The sequence below is a fragment of the Suricata suricatta genome, chromosome 11 (genome assembly GCF_006229205.1).
Source record: "Suricata suricatta isolate VVHF042 chromosome 11, meerkat_22Aug2017_6uvM2_HiC, whole genome shotgun sequence".
NCBI classification, from domain to species: Eukaryota; Metazoa; Chordata; class Mammalia; order Carnivora; family Herpestidae; genus Suricata; species Suricata suricatta.
The window spans coordinates 36,410,839-36,428,633 of NC_043710.1; the positions used below are offsets into that span (position 1 = coordinate 36,410,839).

General features: G+C 37.9%; 1 protein-coding gene across 1 annotated transcript in view; it reads right to left on the bottom strand.

Annotated features, from left to right (window-relative positions):
- ANO5 (anoctamin 5) overlaps window positions 1–17,795 on the bottom strand; it is a 101,561-nt gene that overhangs the window by 49,061 nt on the left and 34,705 nt on the right. Inside the window, exons 4-8 of the mRNA XM_029915295.1 lie at window positions 17,562–17,603; window positions 14,553–14,666; window positions 8,414–8,482; window positions 6,595–6,879; window positions 305–418 (exon numbers count right to left, since the gene is read on the bottom strand). Of these exons, the coding sequence (XP_029771155.1) occupies window positions 305–418; window positions 6,595–6,879; window positions 8,414–8,482; window positions 14,553–14,666; window positions 17,562–17,603 (624 nt within the window). The remainder of the gene's footprint in view (window positions 1–304; window positions 419–6,594; window positions 6,880–8,413; window positions 8,483–14,552; window positions 14,667–17,561; window positions 17,604–17,795) is intronic.

Below are 17,795 nucleotides of genomic sequence, written 5' to 3' on the forward strand. Positions count from 1 at the left end.
CTTTTTAAAAAACTGCTATTTCCAAAATGAGTTCTAAATAAAATTCACACACAAATGTAATTTTTTAAAAAATAAATTTCCATTAAAACCTCAATGTAAAGGCATCTTGACTACCTGCTTCAGCATAGCTGTTCAAATTCTCAGCTTAGAACTAGGGAGTCTTTGGGGGATTTTCCCAACATGAGGAAGAATTAAGCAACCTGTTTGAAAGAGGAAGCAAAGGGAAGATTCTCTCTACCAACAAGGCAACCTCTAAATGTGGGGAAAACTGGGCTCAGTGTTTCCAAACCAAGCTCATACTTACATCGTGGAGTGGATAGGCAGATGAATAGGTATTCGAAGTTAGCAGTCTTTCAATCCCAAACTTTTTCTTCCCTTCTTCTATGCCAAAAGGACACCGTGAGAGAATATAATAAACCTATGAGGTAATGTGAGGTAAGCATTAGGTAACACCTTACTGAACTTCGTGTGTTCCACATTTTGTTTCCATCACAAATTAACAATGTCCAACTTTGTCTGAATGCAGAAACAGGCTTGGATTGCAGAAGGAACCTTCCCTTTGTTGTTTGAAGGAAGGTGGAGAGGATGGGGTTGTGTGTGGTTTGCAGGTAGTTTAGCTCCTGGGTGTGAGAGCTTCCTATTCTCTTGGGGTGGGGGCGAGGAGAATGGTTCATGATCTATTTTGCTTCTCCTGTCCCAAGCTCCTCTGGGAGTGCCTTGTGCCAAAATTCCTACTATAACCAGGGTTTCAAGTTGGAGAATAATATCACTACTAACAGTTCGGTTGGAGAAATATGGGATAGACCTGGCTGTGCTGATTACTTCAATTACTCTGAGGATTTATACAGGGTCTTTTACTGATATCTGAATTTATTAACTCAAGATTATCATATCTCTTCACTACTTTGCAAACATTTCTACCTTTGTATTAGCTTTCTCCTCCATATAATTTAGGCTTTGGCGTCCTCTGCTCTCGTATTTCTGCCAATTCAATCTTGTCTGCTTTTTTGTCTTTCAGCAGCTTTGGAGAATTTCTCCTTTTCTGGAGCGCCTGGGTAGCTCAGTCAGTTAACCGACCAACTGCGGCTCAGGTCATGATCTTGCAGTTCGTGGGTTCGAGCCCCATATAGGGCTCTGTGCTGACAGCTCAGAGCCTGGAGCCCGCTTCTGATTCTGTGTCTCCCTCTCTCTCTGACTGTCCCCTGCTCACACTCTGTGTCTCTCTCTCTCTCTCAAAAATAAATAAAAACGTTAAAAAAATTTTTTAAGAATTTCTCCTTTTCTGGTTGCTGAATTTGGTCTTTTAGCACTGTTTTGGATATATTTCCCTTCCATCCCCTTTTTTTTATATTTCATAATCTAAGGAATTATTGATTGAAATGGTGGCTGTTCTTGAATCATTATTATCTAATCTGGTTATTCATTTCAGTACTTCTTAATATTCTATCTTGGTAAGTAAATCATAATTTATGAAACCAGTTTTAATTTTTACAAAGAATGTGAAAATATTAATTATTTTACATACTTTGGATTATTGCTTTACGAAAGAGTCATAAAAATTAGAACTCTATCCTTGGAGTGTAAGAAAGTCAAAAATTTTACTCTACCAATACTGACTTATTATGAAGCTATGGTAAAAAAACAAACAAACAAACAAACAAACAAAAAAACCAACTGCAGCATGTTATTGTCAAGTGAAAACAAATCTGAACTTAGGAAAGACTTTACATGATAAGATTATTACAAAAGGGGAAGGGGGTGCCTAAGTGGCTCATTTGGTTAATCGTCCAACTCTTGATTTCAGCTCAGGTCATAATCTCAAGGTTCCTGGGTTCAGCTCCCTGGTTGGGCTCTGTGCTGACAGCCCTGAGCCTGCTTGAGGTTCTCTCTTCTTCCACTCTCTCTACCCCTCTCCCCACCTCCCAGTCACATGCCTGCACACTCTCTCTTGAAATAAATAAACACTAAAAAAAAAAAAAGAGGGGGAGGAAGACTATTGCAAGAGGGAGATCTGCGAACATCTGAAAAGTCAAGCAGAAAGGGACTTTTCATTCATTCATTCATTCATTCATTCAGGAGAGCAAGCCAGGTTCACAGAGTGTCTTTCTTTGTGTTAAGGAAGGGCTGTTATGCCTGCCAGTGTTAGCTTGGGGTAAGGGGACATCAAAGTTTAGGGTCCTGTGGGAGAAAAATTTAATTAAAATTTGGTCAATTCAAGCTAACAAATACTTTGCTTTGATGAGTCAGTGGGGATAAACAGTTCAGCTTGCCATTTATCAGATGAAGAGTAGGAATGTGGAGGGGCTATGTCTGACTCTTATTACCAAAACTAATAACAAAAGGGAGAAATTATAAGGCTAAGTATAAATCTAAAAGAACTGAAATTTTCCTGGCACCAAAAGGGAAAAGGACTTCCTCCATCTCTCTTTACTTAGAGTCTTTCCTTTAGAGAACTTCTAAATTCTTCCTCTATCCCTTTGAGATTTATGTAAATCTGTAAAAAAGCTAGATAAGCATCTTGACAGTTTTACAATGCAGGAGTGTTTCCTGAAGTTTTCTAGAAGCCATCTCTTTGGAATGTAAACATCAAGAAAGACAGAATCACTACTTTCCTGTCTCTATGGCATTGTAGCCCAGGCAACTGGCTCCAACTTATAACTACTTGTTTGGCATATAGATATGAGAAGCTTAATTTTTTTTCTCAGTATAAAGACAACTAACATAAATGGACATTCCAATGACCAGGAGAATTTACGATTAACTATGTGGCAAATGGTGGTATCAAGTCACATTGGGAGGTGGGAATGGTGGTCATCTATGAATATTCTTTAAGTCACATGGTGAAGGTCAAGGGCGATCCTTTACAGAGTTCCAGAGAGGAGCGGAGGATTTCTTTAACGGTCCCTGTTTCCCAGGACTAGAAATAAACTTGTAAACAAGTAAAGTTCAACATTGCCAGTATCAATACAAGAATAGACAAAAAGATCAAAGGTGCAGAACAGGGCTTAGAAGTAGACCTATGAATACACAGATACATGAGTTATGACAAAGGTGGAACTGAAAAATGGTATGAAAAGTTGAATGTCTTCAATAATTGCTGCAAACTGGCCACACGTATGGTGGGAAAATTACACCATACACAAAAATTAATCCTAGGTGGACTTTAGACCTCAAAGTGGAAAGTAAAATAATACAACTGCAAAAAAAATAATGTAGGAAATTAACTTCATGGTCTTGGTGGTAAAGATTAAGAGCATGATTCATAAAGTAAAGGCTTGAGAAATTGGACTACATTAAAATGAAAAACATCTGTTGAGCAAAAGAAACCATTAAAAGGAAAAGGAACCAAAAAGCAGGAAAAGATCAGTAGACATATAGAATGAACAAAGGGCTCATATAAGGAATATATAAATAATTCCTACCAATCACAAGAAAAGAAAAGACCTAATTGAAAACTAGATAAGACTTTAGCAGGGACATCACAGAAATGCCTATCTAAATAAGTAATACACATATACAAGGAGATTCTATCCCATTTATATCAGAGAAATGCAAATTAAAACCGTAATGACAGAGGCACCTGGGTGGCTCAGCTGGTTGAACATCGACTCTTGATGACAGCTCAGGTCATGATCTCAGCGACATGATATTGAACACAGCATTGGCATTGGGGTCTGTGCTGAGTGTGAAGCCTACTTAAGATTCTCTCTCCCTCTGCCTCTCTCTCTCACTCATATGCTCGCTCTCTCTCTCTCTCTCACACACACACACACACACACATAAAACAAAACAACCATCATGACACATACACAAATAAATTTCAAAACCAAGTAATGAAAATAAATGTACCAAAAATTCATACAAGAGCTAAGTTAGTCACCCAAATAAATGTTGAGCCAAAGAAGCCAGACTCAAAAGAATATATACTGCATGATTCCATTTTTATAAAATTTAAAATGTATAGGGGCGCCTGGGTGGCTCAGTTGGTTAAGCAGCCAACTTCAGCTCAGGTCATGATCTCACAGTTCATGGGTTCAAGCCCCACGTTGGGCTCTGTGCTGACAGCTCAGAGCCTGGAGCCTGCTTCTGATTCTGTGTCTTCCTCTCTCTCTGACCATCCCCTGCTCACACTCTGTCCCTCTCTCAAAAATAAATAAAATGTTAAAACATTTTAAATTAAAAGAAATATTAAAAAAAATTTTTTAAGTCTAATATCTGCTTTTGGAAGTTAAGCCCACTTCTGCTGAGGACCATGGAATAGTGATTGGGAGGAGGCAGTCGGGTCTCTTGTGGGCAAGGCAGGGCTAGTAAAGTCTGCTCCTTGATCTGGGTGGTGGTTACATGGCCGTGTTTGTTTTGTGCTGATTCAGTGCGCTGTACACTTATGACTTGTAGGCCTATCTCTATTCATGTTATGCTACAATTACAAAAGAGAGAAAAAGAAAGCGTGGTAAATACTAGTGTCAAGAATTCTGTGGAGCACTAAGCACTCCATTTATGGTTAGTAGGACCCTAAATTAGTACATCTTTTTTTCAAGAGTGATAGTGTAGTAAATATTTTTAATGTTTATCTATTTATTTTGAGAGAGAGAGAAAGCAGAGGAGGAACAGAGAGAGGGAGGGAGAGAATCCCAAGCAGGCTCCTTGCTGTTACCACAAAGCCTAATGTGGGCTTTGATCCCACATACCATAAAATGGTGACTTGAGCTGAAATCAAGAGTAAGATACTGAATTGACTGAGCCACCCAGGTGCCCCATGTAATATAAAATTTTAAATGTGTGTACCCTTAGATTCAGAAATTTTAGGTGAGGTATCAATTTTGCAGAAAAATTGACATATATGCTGAAATACGTAAATACCAGGCTGTAAATTACAAAATTGTTTGTGAATCAGAAAAGTTGGAACTCAATAGCCATCAGAATTGGCAACATATATATATATATGTTATAAAATATATATCATGAGGCTCAGATGTCATAAAATATGTATCACAAGGCTCAGATGTCATGATGTTTAAAGATGCTTTGAGAAGCATGAAATTCAATACCAACACAAGGTGCTCTTGTAAAACCTCAAATTGTACATACACGAACTAGAGTGTCCTGGATGAGGATAGTAAAGAAGGGATTTTTCTACATTAATCTCCCAAATAACTTCCTCAACAGACCAAAAATAGTTCTGCTCTTATGAAAGAAGGAAAAGTATTGTTTTGATGTTGAATTAATCTAAGGTATTGGCACTCTTTACACAGAAGCAGTAAAAATAAATGGATACTAATATTTCCAGACCTGATCAAGTTCCTAATTTGTTTCAGTTCATGTCCTTTTTTTTTCCAGCTACTTTTTAATGGAACAAGTCTATCTAAAGCACTTTACAGTTTGCCGAGTGCTTCACACACATTCTTTCATTTATTTGGTTTGAGAGTAATGCCACTGTTGACCATCATTATCTCTGTTTTAAGAGAGGGTGTTTTATTTAGAAAGCAGCAGAGTTATGACTTGAAACCAGGTCTTCTGATTCCATGTCATATGCTCTTGACTCCCTTTCTAGAGATTGCCCCTTACATGTGAAGTTGTGAGAGTGGGGGTGGGGGGGTTATTCCTGGTAAGAAAAGGGAGAAAATTTTTAGTTTGTAGGTTCATATTTTTATATGTAAATTCTAACATTGTATTTAATATTCCTGTCTGTGAATTTAAAAAAAAATTGAGAAACTAGAAAAAAACGATGGTTTCAAAATCCTTAGACACTGAAGAGTGCTGACCCTAAAAGAAATAAAAGTCTCAAGTCTGGAAAGGCAGTAAGTGATCATTAGGACCCTGGTGATTGCATTAATAGGCAACAGGGAGGAGGTCAGAGCAACAAGGAACCTTACTTTTTTCTCTCTAAAGTTAGTTCAATAATAACACCTAACACTTACTGAGCACCTAATATATTCCAAGTATCAAAGCCCTTTCATACCGTAACTCATTTAATTTTCAGGGTAACCTATGAGCTAGACTTTATTCCTATCTTAACATGAAGGAACAGGGGCACAGAAAGCATGATTCTTTACAGAGAGACTTTTCATGGGAAATTTAAAGGTCCTATTGACTGCAAATGGGGAGGAAATACTATTATCCATGACTGAAAATGGTTTTAAAATGAAAAGAAAAAGTTCTGAGGTGTCTCAAATGCGATCTATATATAAAGAAATTTTAAAATGCCATTTCCATTTGGAATGACCAATATTCCTCCTGCTACGCACTGAATTTATAAAACCATTCTTAGATTATAAAACCATTTTACAAAGAACCAATAAAACTGAAGCCCCAGCTCTAGAGTAAGAGCTTTCCCGATATCGCACAAAGTCTCTGTCTTGACTGTGTCCACTCCATCACCCTTTCATGTGTAAACAGCAGTTTGAGAAGTCGGTAGGTGAACAGGTATAAGTAGTCCAGCTGGACTTTCAAACCTGCTCAATACCACCCAGTACTTATCAAAATGTATGCACGAACCCGGTGCAGACAAAGCACCGCACAAGCACCCGTGTCCAAGCCCATGCAGATACACATGCCTCACTCGAAGGGATGTTCCCATAGGTCTTCTCTACCTACAATTCTGTTTCTTGATGAGGACGGAAAGAAGCTTGACTTGTCTTCAATGAGGAAGAGTTCCTGCCGATGTCTGGTGAACTGGGCAGTGAAATACTCAGGATGAGGGTGCTTCACATTCCTTGGGAGCTTCAGCGGCTCAAGCATACAGCTGAATGGGATATTCTCGGGTAGAGGAATATCGCTCTCCTTAATAGGCATTTTGATTCCCAACACTTCAGCGTAAGTAACTAGTACCTCCCAAGGGGCATGGATCTTGACAAAATAGGTCTTTCCATCTTCAGAATTCTGTAGAAAAAGAGGGCAAAATAACAGGAAGCATCCTGATTTACTTGTTACTGAACTGAGTAAAGACAGCTGTCTCAGCATTTAATTTATTGAAACTTTTCAGCAAAATTCTTAGAGGAACAAATGCTCAAAACATGTATCTGTATTATTACACTTAGATATATGTGTATGCATATGTATACATGGTGTGTGTGTGTGTGTGTGTGTGTGTGTGTGTGTGTGTGACAGAGACAAGGAACAAACATTTCAAAAATAAATTTCAGAGTCACTGTACACTAGCCCCAAATCCACAGAAACGTATGTGATTCTGGGCAATCTCTTCAGTTAATAGAACTAGCCATGAGCTCAGAATTATGCTTAGGATACACGAGGGATACATATAAAGCGGAAGATGTACTTACTCTTCTCACCCAGCTATGTATAGCCTACATCTAGAGGAAGAACTGTAGGTAATAGGCTTCGTTACAAAGGTAAAATGACTAAGTTATAGATTGTTTAGTGTAATACAATTTTTTAATTAGTTCAGTAAAAACAGGAATGAATAAGAACTAGAGAGTACTGGAGTTTTGTGGGCAGAGTGGGATATGAAATAGGCCTTTAAAACCATTTTGAAGAAGGGGCACCTGGGACGCGCAGTCAGTTAAGCATCTGACTCTTGGTTTCACCTCAGGTCATGATCTCACAGTTTGTGAGTTGGAGCCCTACATTGGGCTCTGTGCTGACGGTATGGAGCTTGCTTTGGATACTTTCTCTCCCACTCTCTCTGCCTCTCTCCCACTTGTGCTCTCTCACTCTCTCTCTCTCTCTCAAAAAATAAATAAATGCACTTAAAAATTTTTAAATTTAAAAAAATTTTTTAAATGTTTTTTATTTATTTTTGAGAGACAGAGAAAGCGTAAGCAGGGGAGGGTCAGAGAGAGAGGGAGACAGAGAATCTGAAGCAGACTCCAGGCTCTGAGCTAGCTGTCAGCACAGAGCCTGAACCATGAGATCATGACCTGAGCCAAAGTCGGCTGCTCAACCAACTGAGCCACCCAGGCGCCCAAAAAAAATTTTTTTTGAAGGTAATTTTAGAAAACCAGTAGATGGGAATAGATTAAAAATAAATAAATAAAAGAATTTGCCATATTCATGAGCAAAGAAAGTTGTCTTGGCTTAAGTAGTGGGTTGTGCAGAAATCGCCATGTTAACTAGTTAGAGTGCCAGATTACAGACAGCCTTCAACATGAGAGACATGAAACAAGAACAACATCTTTACTTTCTTTGTATCCTGAATAGAATTATGTTTGTCTAATTTTACAGTGTTCTGCTCATCGTATTATATTCAGAGCCCGGCCCTACTTCTATACCAAGAAGACCAAATGCCCTATCAACTGCATAACTATTTTATTTTTGTGTATTTTTAGCAATACAAAAAAAAAAAAAAACATTGTATTGCTTCCAAACACAAAGTCTATCTAGTCAAAGGCCATAGCAGAAGAAAACAGTTGCTTAAAACACCAAAACTCTGGTACAAATTAACAGCTACACTTACCCTTTTGTCTTCAATTTCCAACTCAAGACCCGTTTTTCTGAGATTTTGTTCAAATTCTTTTCTCCTTTCCTATGGAAAAAAAATCAGAAGAATTATGTAAAACACTTTTATTTGTCCAGTGATAAACAGATTTGTTATTCCAGGGGGTCCTCTGCCCCTCCCATGGTTGTATATAAAAATCCTTTATCCATTACCCCCATCTTAGCAGCATGTCCTGCTTTTCATCTGTACTAAAATTCACAATATAACTATAAAAATCCAAAATATCTAAGAATAATTTCCAGGAAATGTGCAGGATTGCTATCTGAAAGTATGCACAAAATTTACTAAATAACATTTTTAAACACTTGATAAACAGAAAGACATGTCATGCCCTTGTTTGGGAAGACGCAGTATTAGAAACACACCAATACTCTTAAAAAAGAAAGGATATATTTAATTCAAATTTAAGCCAAAATTTCATTATGACCTTTTATTTTATATTTTATTTATTGAGAGAGAGAAGAGAGTGAGTGTGTATGAGCAGGGGAGAGGGGCAGAGGAAGAGAGAGAGAGAGAGAGAGAGAGAGAGAGAGAGAGAGAGAGAGGGAGAGGGAGAGTGAGAGAGAATCCAAATCAGGCCCCATGCTCAGTGCAGAGCCCGACACAGGGCTTGATCTCACAACTATTGAGATCATGACCTGCGCCAAAATCAAGAGTAGGACACTCAACAGACTAAGCCACCCAGGTGCTCCTCATTATAATTTTCTAATCTTGAAGAACAGAATAGCTTCATTTAGAAAAAAAATAAATTAAGTTATTAAAACAATCATAATTTGTGAGCTTCAAAGGCAATGCATTGATTGTTGAAATTTTTTGGCTTTAATTATAACCTAAATCTGAAGAATTTTATAGTAAATGAAATTCTAAAAGGCTTTATTATGTTATTATAGAATGCCTATGTTCAAATGGATACATCTACCTTGATATGTCTTCAAAGCTTACAAAGAATAAAAGATAGTTTGCCCCATGTGAGCATGGCCTATGACAGTGTGCAGATTTTCCTTTCAATTATCCCTTCATAATCGCTCTTCTTTCATGTTACCAGAGGGAGGCAGACTGCAAACTTCCAGAAAACCAAAAAAGGGGACAGGAAAGGACAAAAAAAAAAAAAAAAAAAAAGGAATGGCACATTCAAAATGCTGTTGTCAGAATTGAGAAAGTAAACAACTCTTTTCATTATAGTAACAAACGCTTTTCCAAGTAACATGGCTGCCAATTCTCTCAGTTCAACAAAACTGAAGAGCTAATGGATTAGTAGCTGATAGTCCATCAAACACTACTTTTATGATACATCACTATAATTTGAAGATATAATTCAAAAAAAGGTTAACATTCCTTAAACAATAATCTTTCTATTCCAATCTACTTATTTATCTGAACAAGCTTAATTTACACTGCCATAAAAAAACAAGACAGGGGTATAGTTGAACCTGAACCATCTCCTTCCAGGAAAAACTCTCATCCCGCTATAAATAAAGAAAATATTTTTGGGGAGTCTGGGTGGCTGAGTCAATTTAACCCCTGACTTCAGCTCAGGTCATGATCTAATGGTTTGTGAGTTTGAGCCCCGTGTCAGTTTTTGTGCTGACAGCTTGGAGCCTGAAGCCTGCTTTCGATTCTGTGTCCCCCTCTCTCTCTGCCCCTCCCCCACTCACAAAAATAAATATTATTTTGAGAGACACAGAGAGTGGAGGAGGGGGAAAGAGAAAAGAAAATATTTTTTTAAGTTTATTTTTTATTTTTGGGAGAGAAACAGGGAGAAAGAGAAAGAGAGAGATAGAGAAAGAGAGACAGTGAGTAGAGAAGGGACAGAGAGGGAGACAGAGCTTCCGAAGCAGGTTCCAGGCTCTGAGCTATCAGCACACAGCCCATAGCAGGGCTCGAACCCACCAACCACACAATTATAACCTGAGCTGAATGGAGTCCGACACTTAACCGACTGAGCCACTCAGGCACCCCGAGAAGAAAATTTTGTTAAAGCACCTCTGTTCATCTCATTAACTGATGAATTTATGAAGAGTTTATTTTTTTTGTTAGTTTTATACTGCTTATCAAATGTTGTAACATATTCATGATGCTTTATCAATTATGTTCTTGTACAATTGTTTAAAAAACTCAAAACAAAGCAAAAGTTTAAGGCTTAGGTTGTTCTGGGCAAGGGAAATAAAAACATTTCAATGTGGATGCATATATTTGTTGCAGCAAACTCACAGTTGAACAAATAAAAGACTACCAAAGGTGAAATATTTACTTCAGGAAAAATTTAAGTGGGAAAAGTAAAATGGAAATTTTAGGTGAAGATAAATAAACGATGTAAAATTTCAAGTGTGGAAGAAGGATTTCTTCATATAATTCATTTGTCAAAAAATGAATGATAGTGGGTGTCAAATTTGCATGATATTTACATTCTAAGGATACATTCTAAAAAGTGGTTTAACTGGACCATTATCAATAAATTGTAAATTATATCCTTTGCAACTACTGAAATGTAGCAGAAATAACTGTAGATGGGAAGACTTGTAGAATGATCAGGATTTTAGCAGGGATGGGAGGGGGATGTTCAGGAGCTCAGTTTGGACCTACCAAATGAGAGATGCCTATGAGACTTCCAGGCAAAGATGCAAAAGAGTCATATGGGAAAGAAGAATGGACTAGAGTGAACTTTGGAGTTAGAACAGATGTGGTTTCACAGCTGACAGGATATGTCATCAAAGAAATGCATTCTGGCCGCGAAAGCAAGAGGATTAAAGTCTGAACCCCAAGGCACTACAATAATGAAGGGTCAAGGAGAGGGAAAGACTGAGAAGTAGCAACTAAATAAGAGAAACAACTAAAAGGACATGGAGTTCTGGAAACCGAATGAAGAACAGACCTATGAGAAGGAATGAGAAACTGTGGCACACGCTGCTAATCGGTCAGAGAAAGGGCTGAGACTTGATCGCTGGGTTTATTCATAGGAAGATGAACTGAATGGTTGAGGCAATGGCCTGACAGGAGTAGACTTCAGAGAAAATGGGGCAGAAAAGATTTTGAGAAGAAAATAGTAGCTGGCAGGGAAACTGAGATCAAGTGAAGTTTTTTGTTCTTGGCTTTTCTTTTTTTTTCAATCTGGAGACATTAACAGCATATTTGTTATTAAAGGAAATGGTCCGGCAAAGAACAGCACAAAATATAATTTAGAACAGGAAAGAATTGTAAGAGCAATAACCCTAAGTAGATACACAGAAAAGAATTAACATAACAGGCTTGAAACTACTACCCTTAAAAGGCCTGTCTGCAAGGTTGGCTCTGGTGTCTGAAAACTTGGTTTTCAGGAGGGTTCCAATTATTCCCAGAACTGATAAGAATGGCTCACTTTACCTACAACTATTTGTACAAACAATTTATGTTTTACTGAACATCTGCTTTCTTTCTGGAACTATGAAGTGTTGGTACATCTAGGCAGAAGATCACAAGGTGACCAGTCCCCAGTAAAATCCTAGGGCAGTGAGTCTTTAATGAGCTCACTTTACATTTGATGGTGAACATTGTTACTATGAGACTTCACTGGGAAAGAATTCTTGAAAGCTTGCTCCTGGTTACCTCTGGACCTGGCCCCGTGCATCTTTTTCCCTTTGCTGATTTTGCTTTGAACTATTTCACTGCATAGCCACTGAGTATGACTATCTGCTATGTTCTGTGAGTCCTTCTAATGAATCACCAAACTCGGGGGTGGTCTTTGTGACTCCAGAAGATTAGGCAAGAGGAAACGGGTTCCAGGACACAAATGTAAGGTGTTGGCTTTGGATAGAAGGATAATTTGTCTATGGTAACAGGAGAGAAGTAGGTTATCCAGGTGAAGATGCATGTGGATGGATGGAAGTAATGATGGAAATTTAGAATTTCTCTTCTACTTGGTTCAGTTTTCTCAATGAAATAGAAACATATGATCAGCTAAGATTGAAGATGGGAAGGAGGTATTGGTAAGCTTGAGCAGAGTTACGAAACAGTTGTCCAGGAGAAGGGGAGCTAAATAAAATAAGGAAGCAAAGCATGACTGCCAGGCAGACTTCGGGGTCCCGCTAAAGTCCATGGGCACAAACGTGAGGTAACATCTCCAAATGAATTCCGAGTCTTTCTCTCTGCCTGGTCTGGTACACAACAGGTAGGAAGCTGGATTTAACTACAATTGCTGTTTTGCTAAGGAAGCACACTTGAGAAAAGGGCAAAGATTTGAAGGCATATGTAATCAAGTGATTACATTTGTTGACCATTAGATTCAAGCTGGATCAGCATAGGAAACAGAGAATAAGGATCAGCTGTGAAAAGGGGTTAAGGTAATTGTATCTTATCTGGTTCTGCTTAAAGGAAAGGCATTAGTCAGAAATATTTGAGGGGCTGGTAAGATAGTTAGATGCCTGGGGTGAAATTATAAAGAGTTGTAGTTATCAGTAATGACAAGTTCCAGGGAAGTAAATGGCTGAGCTAGAGACTAGATAAATGGAAAGGGGAGTTCAAGAAAGAGAGAGGCAGGGCTCCTGGGTGGCTAAGCCTCCGACTTCGGCTCAGGTCAGATCTCACATTCGTGGGTTCAAGCCCCGCGTCAGGCTCTGTGCTGACAGCTAGCTCAGAGCCTGGAGCCTGCTTCCGGTTCTGTGTCTCCTTCTCTCTCTGCCCCTCCCCCTCTCATGCTGTGTCTCTCTCTGTATCAAAAATAAAAAATAAAAACATTTAAAAAAAAAAGAAAGGGAGAGGCTAGGATACTAAAACAGTCATTGGGGGTAGCTCAGTCGGTTAAGCATCTGACTTCGGCTCAGGTCATGAACTCACTTTCGTGAGTTCGAGCTCCACATCAGACTCTGTGCTGACAGCTCAGAACTTAGAGCCTCCTTAAAAATGTTTGTCTCCCTCTCTCTCTGCCCCTCCCCTGCTCCAGCACACTCACGCTCTCTGTCTCTGTCTCTCTCAAAAATAAAGTTTAAAAAAAAGTTTTAATAAAATAGTCATCGATATATGAATTGCAATAATCAATAATTTAAAGAGTACTGATGAAGAGAATCATAGTGAACCAGGAGCTCAAACTGTTGAGAAATGAAAGGGAAAACCCTTGGAAACATTAATGACAGCAGTAAAGCAAGCAATGATTAATCTGATGATAGTAAATGCTCAGGAATTTTAGGGATGAGGAAGGGAGAAGAGTCTGTAATCAACAGTGAGATACAAGGAGGGCAGAGCAGGCATTTGCCCATCTTCAAAAAAAGGCCCTACGAGGAAACACCAACCATCACTTGAGAGGACACCTGGAGAAGGCAATGAACTCAACGAAGAGCCCAGTTATAGGCAGACATTCAGAGAGAAGGAAAAGGATGTCAATGGGTGAATTTCAGGAGTTTGATGGAAGGGTTTCCAGGGAAAGTGTGGAAGAAAGGGACAGGGTCTTATGGGGATAATATCTCTTGTTTTTTAGTTTATATGACATTTATTTCCTGCATAAGTATGTTAGTAAATGTGTGTGTACATGCTTACACATATGGGTTAATATATTAATTCATTATGTCAAATATAATTATTTCTTGAGTATCCACAATGCTGCAACCACCGCTTTAGGCATTCGGGTATAGAGCAGTGAACAGGACAAAGTCCTTGGTCTCATGAACTTAATTTAGGATGTTGGACACAGCAAACAAGTTAAACAACGAATATATAAGCTCAGAAAGTGATGCGTTATAATGAAAACAGGATAAGGAATAGAGCATAACGTGAAGGACATTTCAGATGGCCTGGATTAGCCATACATTTTCAAAGTGAAAATAAATATTATATTCAGACACATACCTCAGATTTTGGAGGTCACGTTTAATATTTTGAAGCTACGTAAACAATATATGAATCATTTAGAAGAAGAAAAAGAAGGTAGTGTTCAAAATGTCAAAAAAAAATCAAATTGACTTTACACATTCAATTTATTTTTAGGCCTGTTTTCTAATCTTATCCCCAAGTCTTAGTTTTCAGTAACACTTCAGAGCCCTCTGACTTCTACAACTTAATTCAGTGGGAACAACCCTGATGAACTACAAGTGTTTTAAGGATTCCCAGTTCCTCCACCCTAAGTACTTACCGCCTTGGGGTCTGCTTCTTTCTTTAAGTCATCAACGTAGGAAAGCACAAAATCAATTTGCCTAATCCCATCTCGGAAGAAGATAGAATCTTTGCTTTGTTTGTCTTTTTTAAACTGCAGGAGACAGGAATGACACAACTTTACAGTTAAATTTTTAAATGGCAAAAACATGAAACAAATTCAACAACATTTGTTCTAATTTGTTTCAGTCCTGATTTGACAGGCTCAAGACAAACAGCCAGAGTTTTCATCAACAGAAGATTATGCTTGTGTGAGAAAATGAACTTCCATAGAGAAGATATATATAGACTCAAGATGAAGGTAAGCATTAACTACATGCACACACAACAAAAATGGTACGATTGTACCGAAATATCAAATGAACACATGGATACATCAATCCCAAAACGCACATTTAGAGATTCGTTATCTTTGTTAAATGACAGGCCAATGAGTCTGACAAATAATTCATGCTCACACACAACTTTTGGGGTGTAATTCATTATAGACTGATTAATGAATCTCATTCTAAGAAAATTAACTTGTGACTAATGCTTCTCTGTTTTCATAAAATTGCTACTTTCTAATTCAACCTCTGAAGGGTTAAACTCAAAGTGCAGTTAAAAATTAGAAATCGAGTAGCTTGCCAGCTGGGTTTATTGCATGTAAATGCTCATGCAGATCTCCTTTCAATTCTGATCCCTACGGGAGCCAGAGGCCATCTTTGTTTAAAATCCATCTTATCAGTTCTCTCAGTGGAATAGTCAAACTGACAAATTCAGCATCCACTTGTTTTATAGTTCATTAATGCCTTGCCTTTTAAAACCACAAAAACACTAGAGAGCTTTAAAAGACAAGATTTCATGTTTGACTGATGTGGCCTTCCTCAGAGTTTATATGTAATGTATAACACGTAATGTTTGGAATAGCCCATATATATATCTAACTTAGACGGACGCAGACAGACAATGGATGTTAGCGATCTCTCTAACCCTGTGATGTAGTTATAATTTAGCACTGGCAATTCTCCAATTGCTTTAGCTAACCCGTGAATGGAGAACTGGATGTTTTTAGTTTTCATAACTGGTATGTGTGTTAGTTTATGAGTTTCTGTTATGGAACTCTACACTGTTTTTCACCCAACTCAAGCCAGGGAGGCCTCCCCTAAAAAAGAATGGATACAGAAGAGTCACGTATAATAAGACAAACATCTCACGTTTGACCTGTGTTCTATGAAAAAAAGAACGGTATTTTTATCTATGTGAAGGCATAGCTGATACATCTCAGAAAGAGGTAGCTCCTAATGCACAGAAAGAAAGGAGTGGGTAAATGAACAAAAAAAAAAGAAACACATTCAGGGTGTCTAGAGAGTAAATATCAAAAATAATAATTCAAATATTATGTCTGAGTTCTCTGCACTTAACCAAAAGGTATGTAAGCATCTCCTTTTGCCTAAAAGAAAGTAAAAGAACCTAAGAAAACTCAAACTGTTATCTTGTTACCCTTTGATTTACAACTCACTACAAAAAGAAAAGGAAACAAAACAAAAAAAACTTCCTTTGAGCTCCTGTAAATCATCATAATATTAGCATATTTTATGAAATTCACCAAAACTCATGGAAGCCAACTGGACTAAATATAATCAAAGCAAAAAATTAGAGGAAAAAAATTCATCCTTTTGCTCTCAAAGCAAAATTTGTGACATCCAAAATTTGCATGGTAGAGATTTTTTTCTTTTTTAAGTAGGCTCACAGCCCAGAGATCAAGGGTTGCTTGCTCCATCAACTGAGGCATCCAGGTGCCCCAGGTAGAGATTATTTTTAAAACAATATATGTTTATAAGTGTTTTATTGTTTGGGCAAGTTAAACTAAGTCCACAAAGAGAAGTTCTGATTACGGAAGTCGTGTACATTGAAATCAGCAAAAATCACTCACACAGTATTTGACTATAGTGAGTAAATAGAGTAACTCCAAGAATAGTTCGTTTTTTCAGTGTTCGGTCACAATGGGTATATATACTTCCCTTCTGAAAGCCAGATGCTACTGAGGAAAACCCAAACTTTTCTCATTATGTTGTGCCCTGATATAAAGAGTAAAATGTTTAAAAATATGGAGAATTGGTTTGCCTGGGTAGCTTCATTCGGTTAAGCATCCAGCTTCAGCTCAGGTCATGATCTCATGGTTCATGAGTTTGAGCCCCACATCAGGCTCTCTGCTGTCAGCGCAGAGCCCACTTGGTAAATTCTGTCCCCTTCTCTCTCTGCCTATCCCCCACTCCCTCTCTCTCTCTCAAAAGTAAACAAACATTTTTAAACAGATAGAGAAATCATTGGTAACCTTGTAGATCACTATGAAGCACCTGTCTTAGAACTGTTAACAAAAAACTGGTTGAAGCAAAGGAGGGGAGAAAAACCTAATAACTATTACATATAACTGAAGGCTATTAAAAGACATCATTCTTTTGTTTTGTTCAAGGCATGACATTAAGATAACATTTTGCCGTGTGTTTATGTTTATATTTGATTTGTTCTTAGAAATCCCAATGTATAACGGGTGGATTTTCTTTTAATGAGGCAGTTATTCTGAGGTTCATAGTTCAGGATTCCTATTGGGAGTTCATAAACTCTAAAACTGTAGGTAAATTGTCTGTATGTGTGTGTGTATATATGCATGTAATATATGTGTGTTTACATGCAAACATAAAAATATATTATATGTACTATATATATTATATATAACACAAATATGTATACACACCAAATATATATAATATATATAAATTATATGTATATAGATAGACACACATATACATTTTTTTAGAAAGAGCATCTAGAGCTTTAATCAGATCCAAAAACAATTAAGAATCACCATTCTAAAATCTCAGTTGTCTGGAGACTGGGAATCAGTGACAAAGTCCCCCCAGATCAACAGTCCACACTGGAATGGAAAGCACCGGGGCCACTACTGCAGCCATCCAAAGCACAAGCAGCAGCACTCAGCACTTTTTACCAAAAGACGTCGCTTCAGGAACAAATTGTATCGCTTGGTAGACTGTGAAACAATCAACAGAAAGTTAGCAAATCCTGCCTGAGATTAAAGAAAAGATTCCCAAAAACCAGATACACAAAGAAATGGATGTGAATGTGTGTGTGCGTGTGTGTGTGTGTGTGTGTGTGTGTGTGTGATATTTAGACCTGGAGGGTGGGAGAAGCTAGCAAGAAGGAAAGAAGAACAAATATAGGA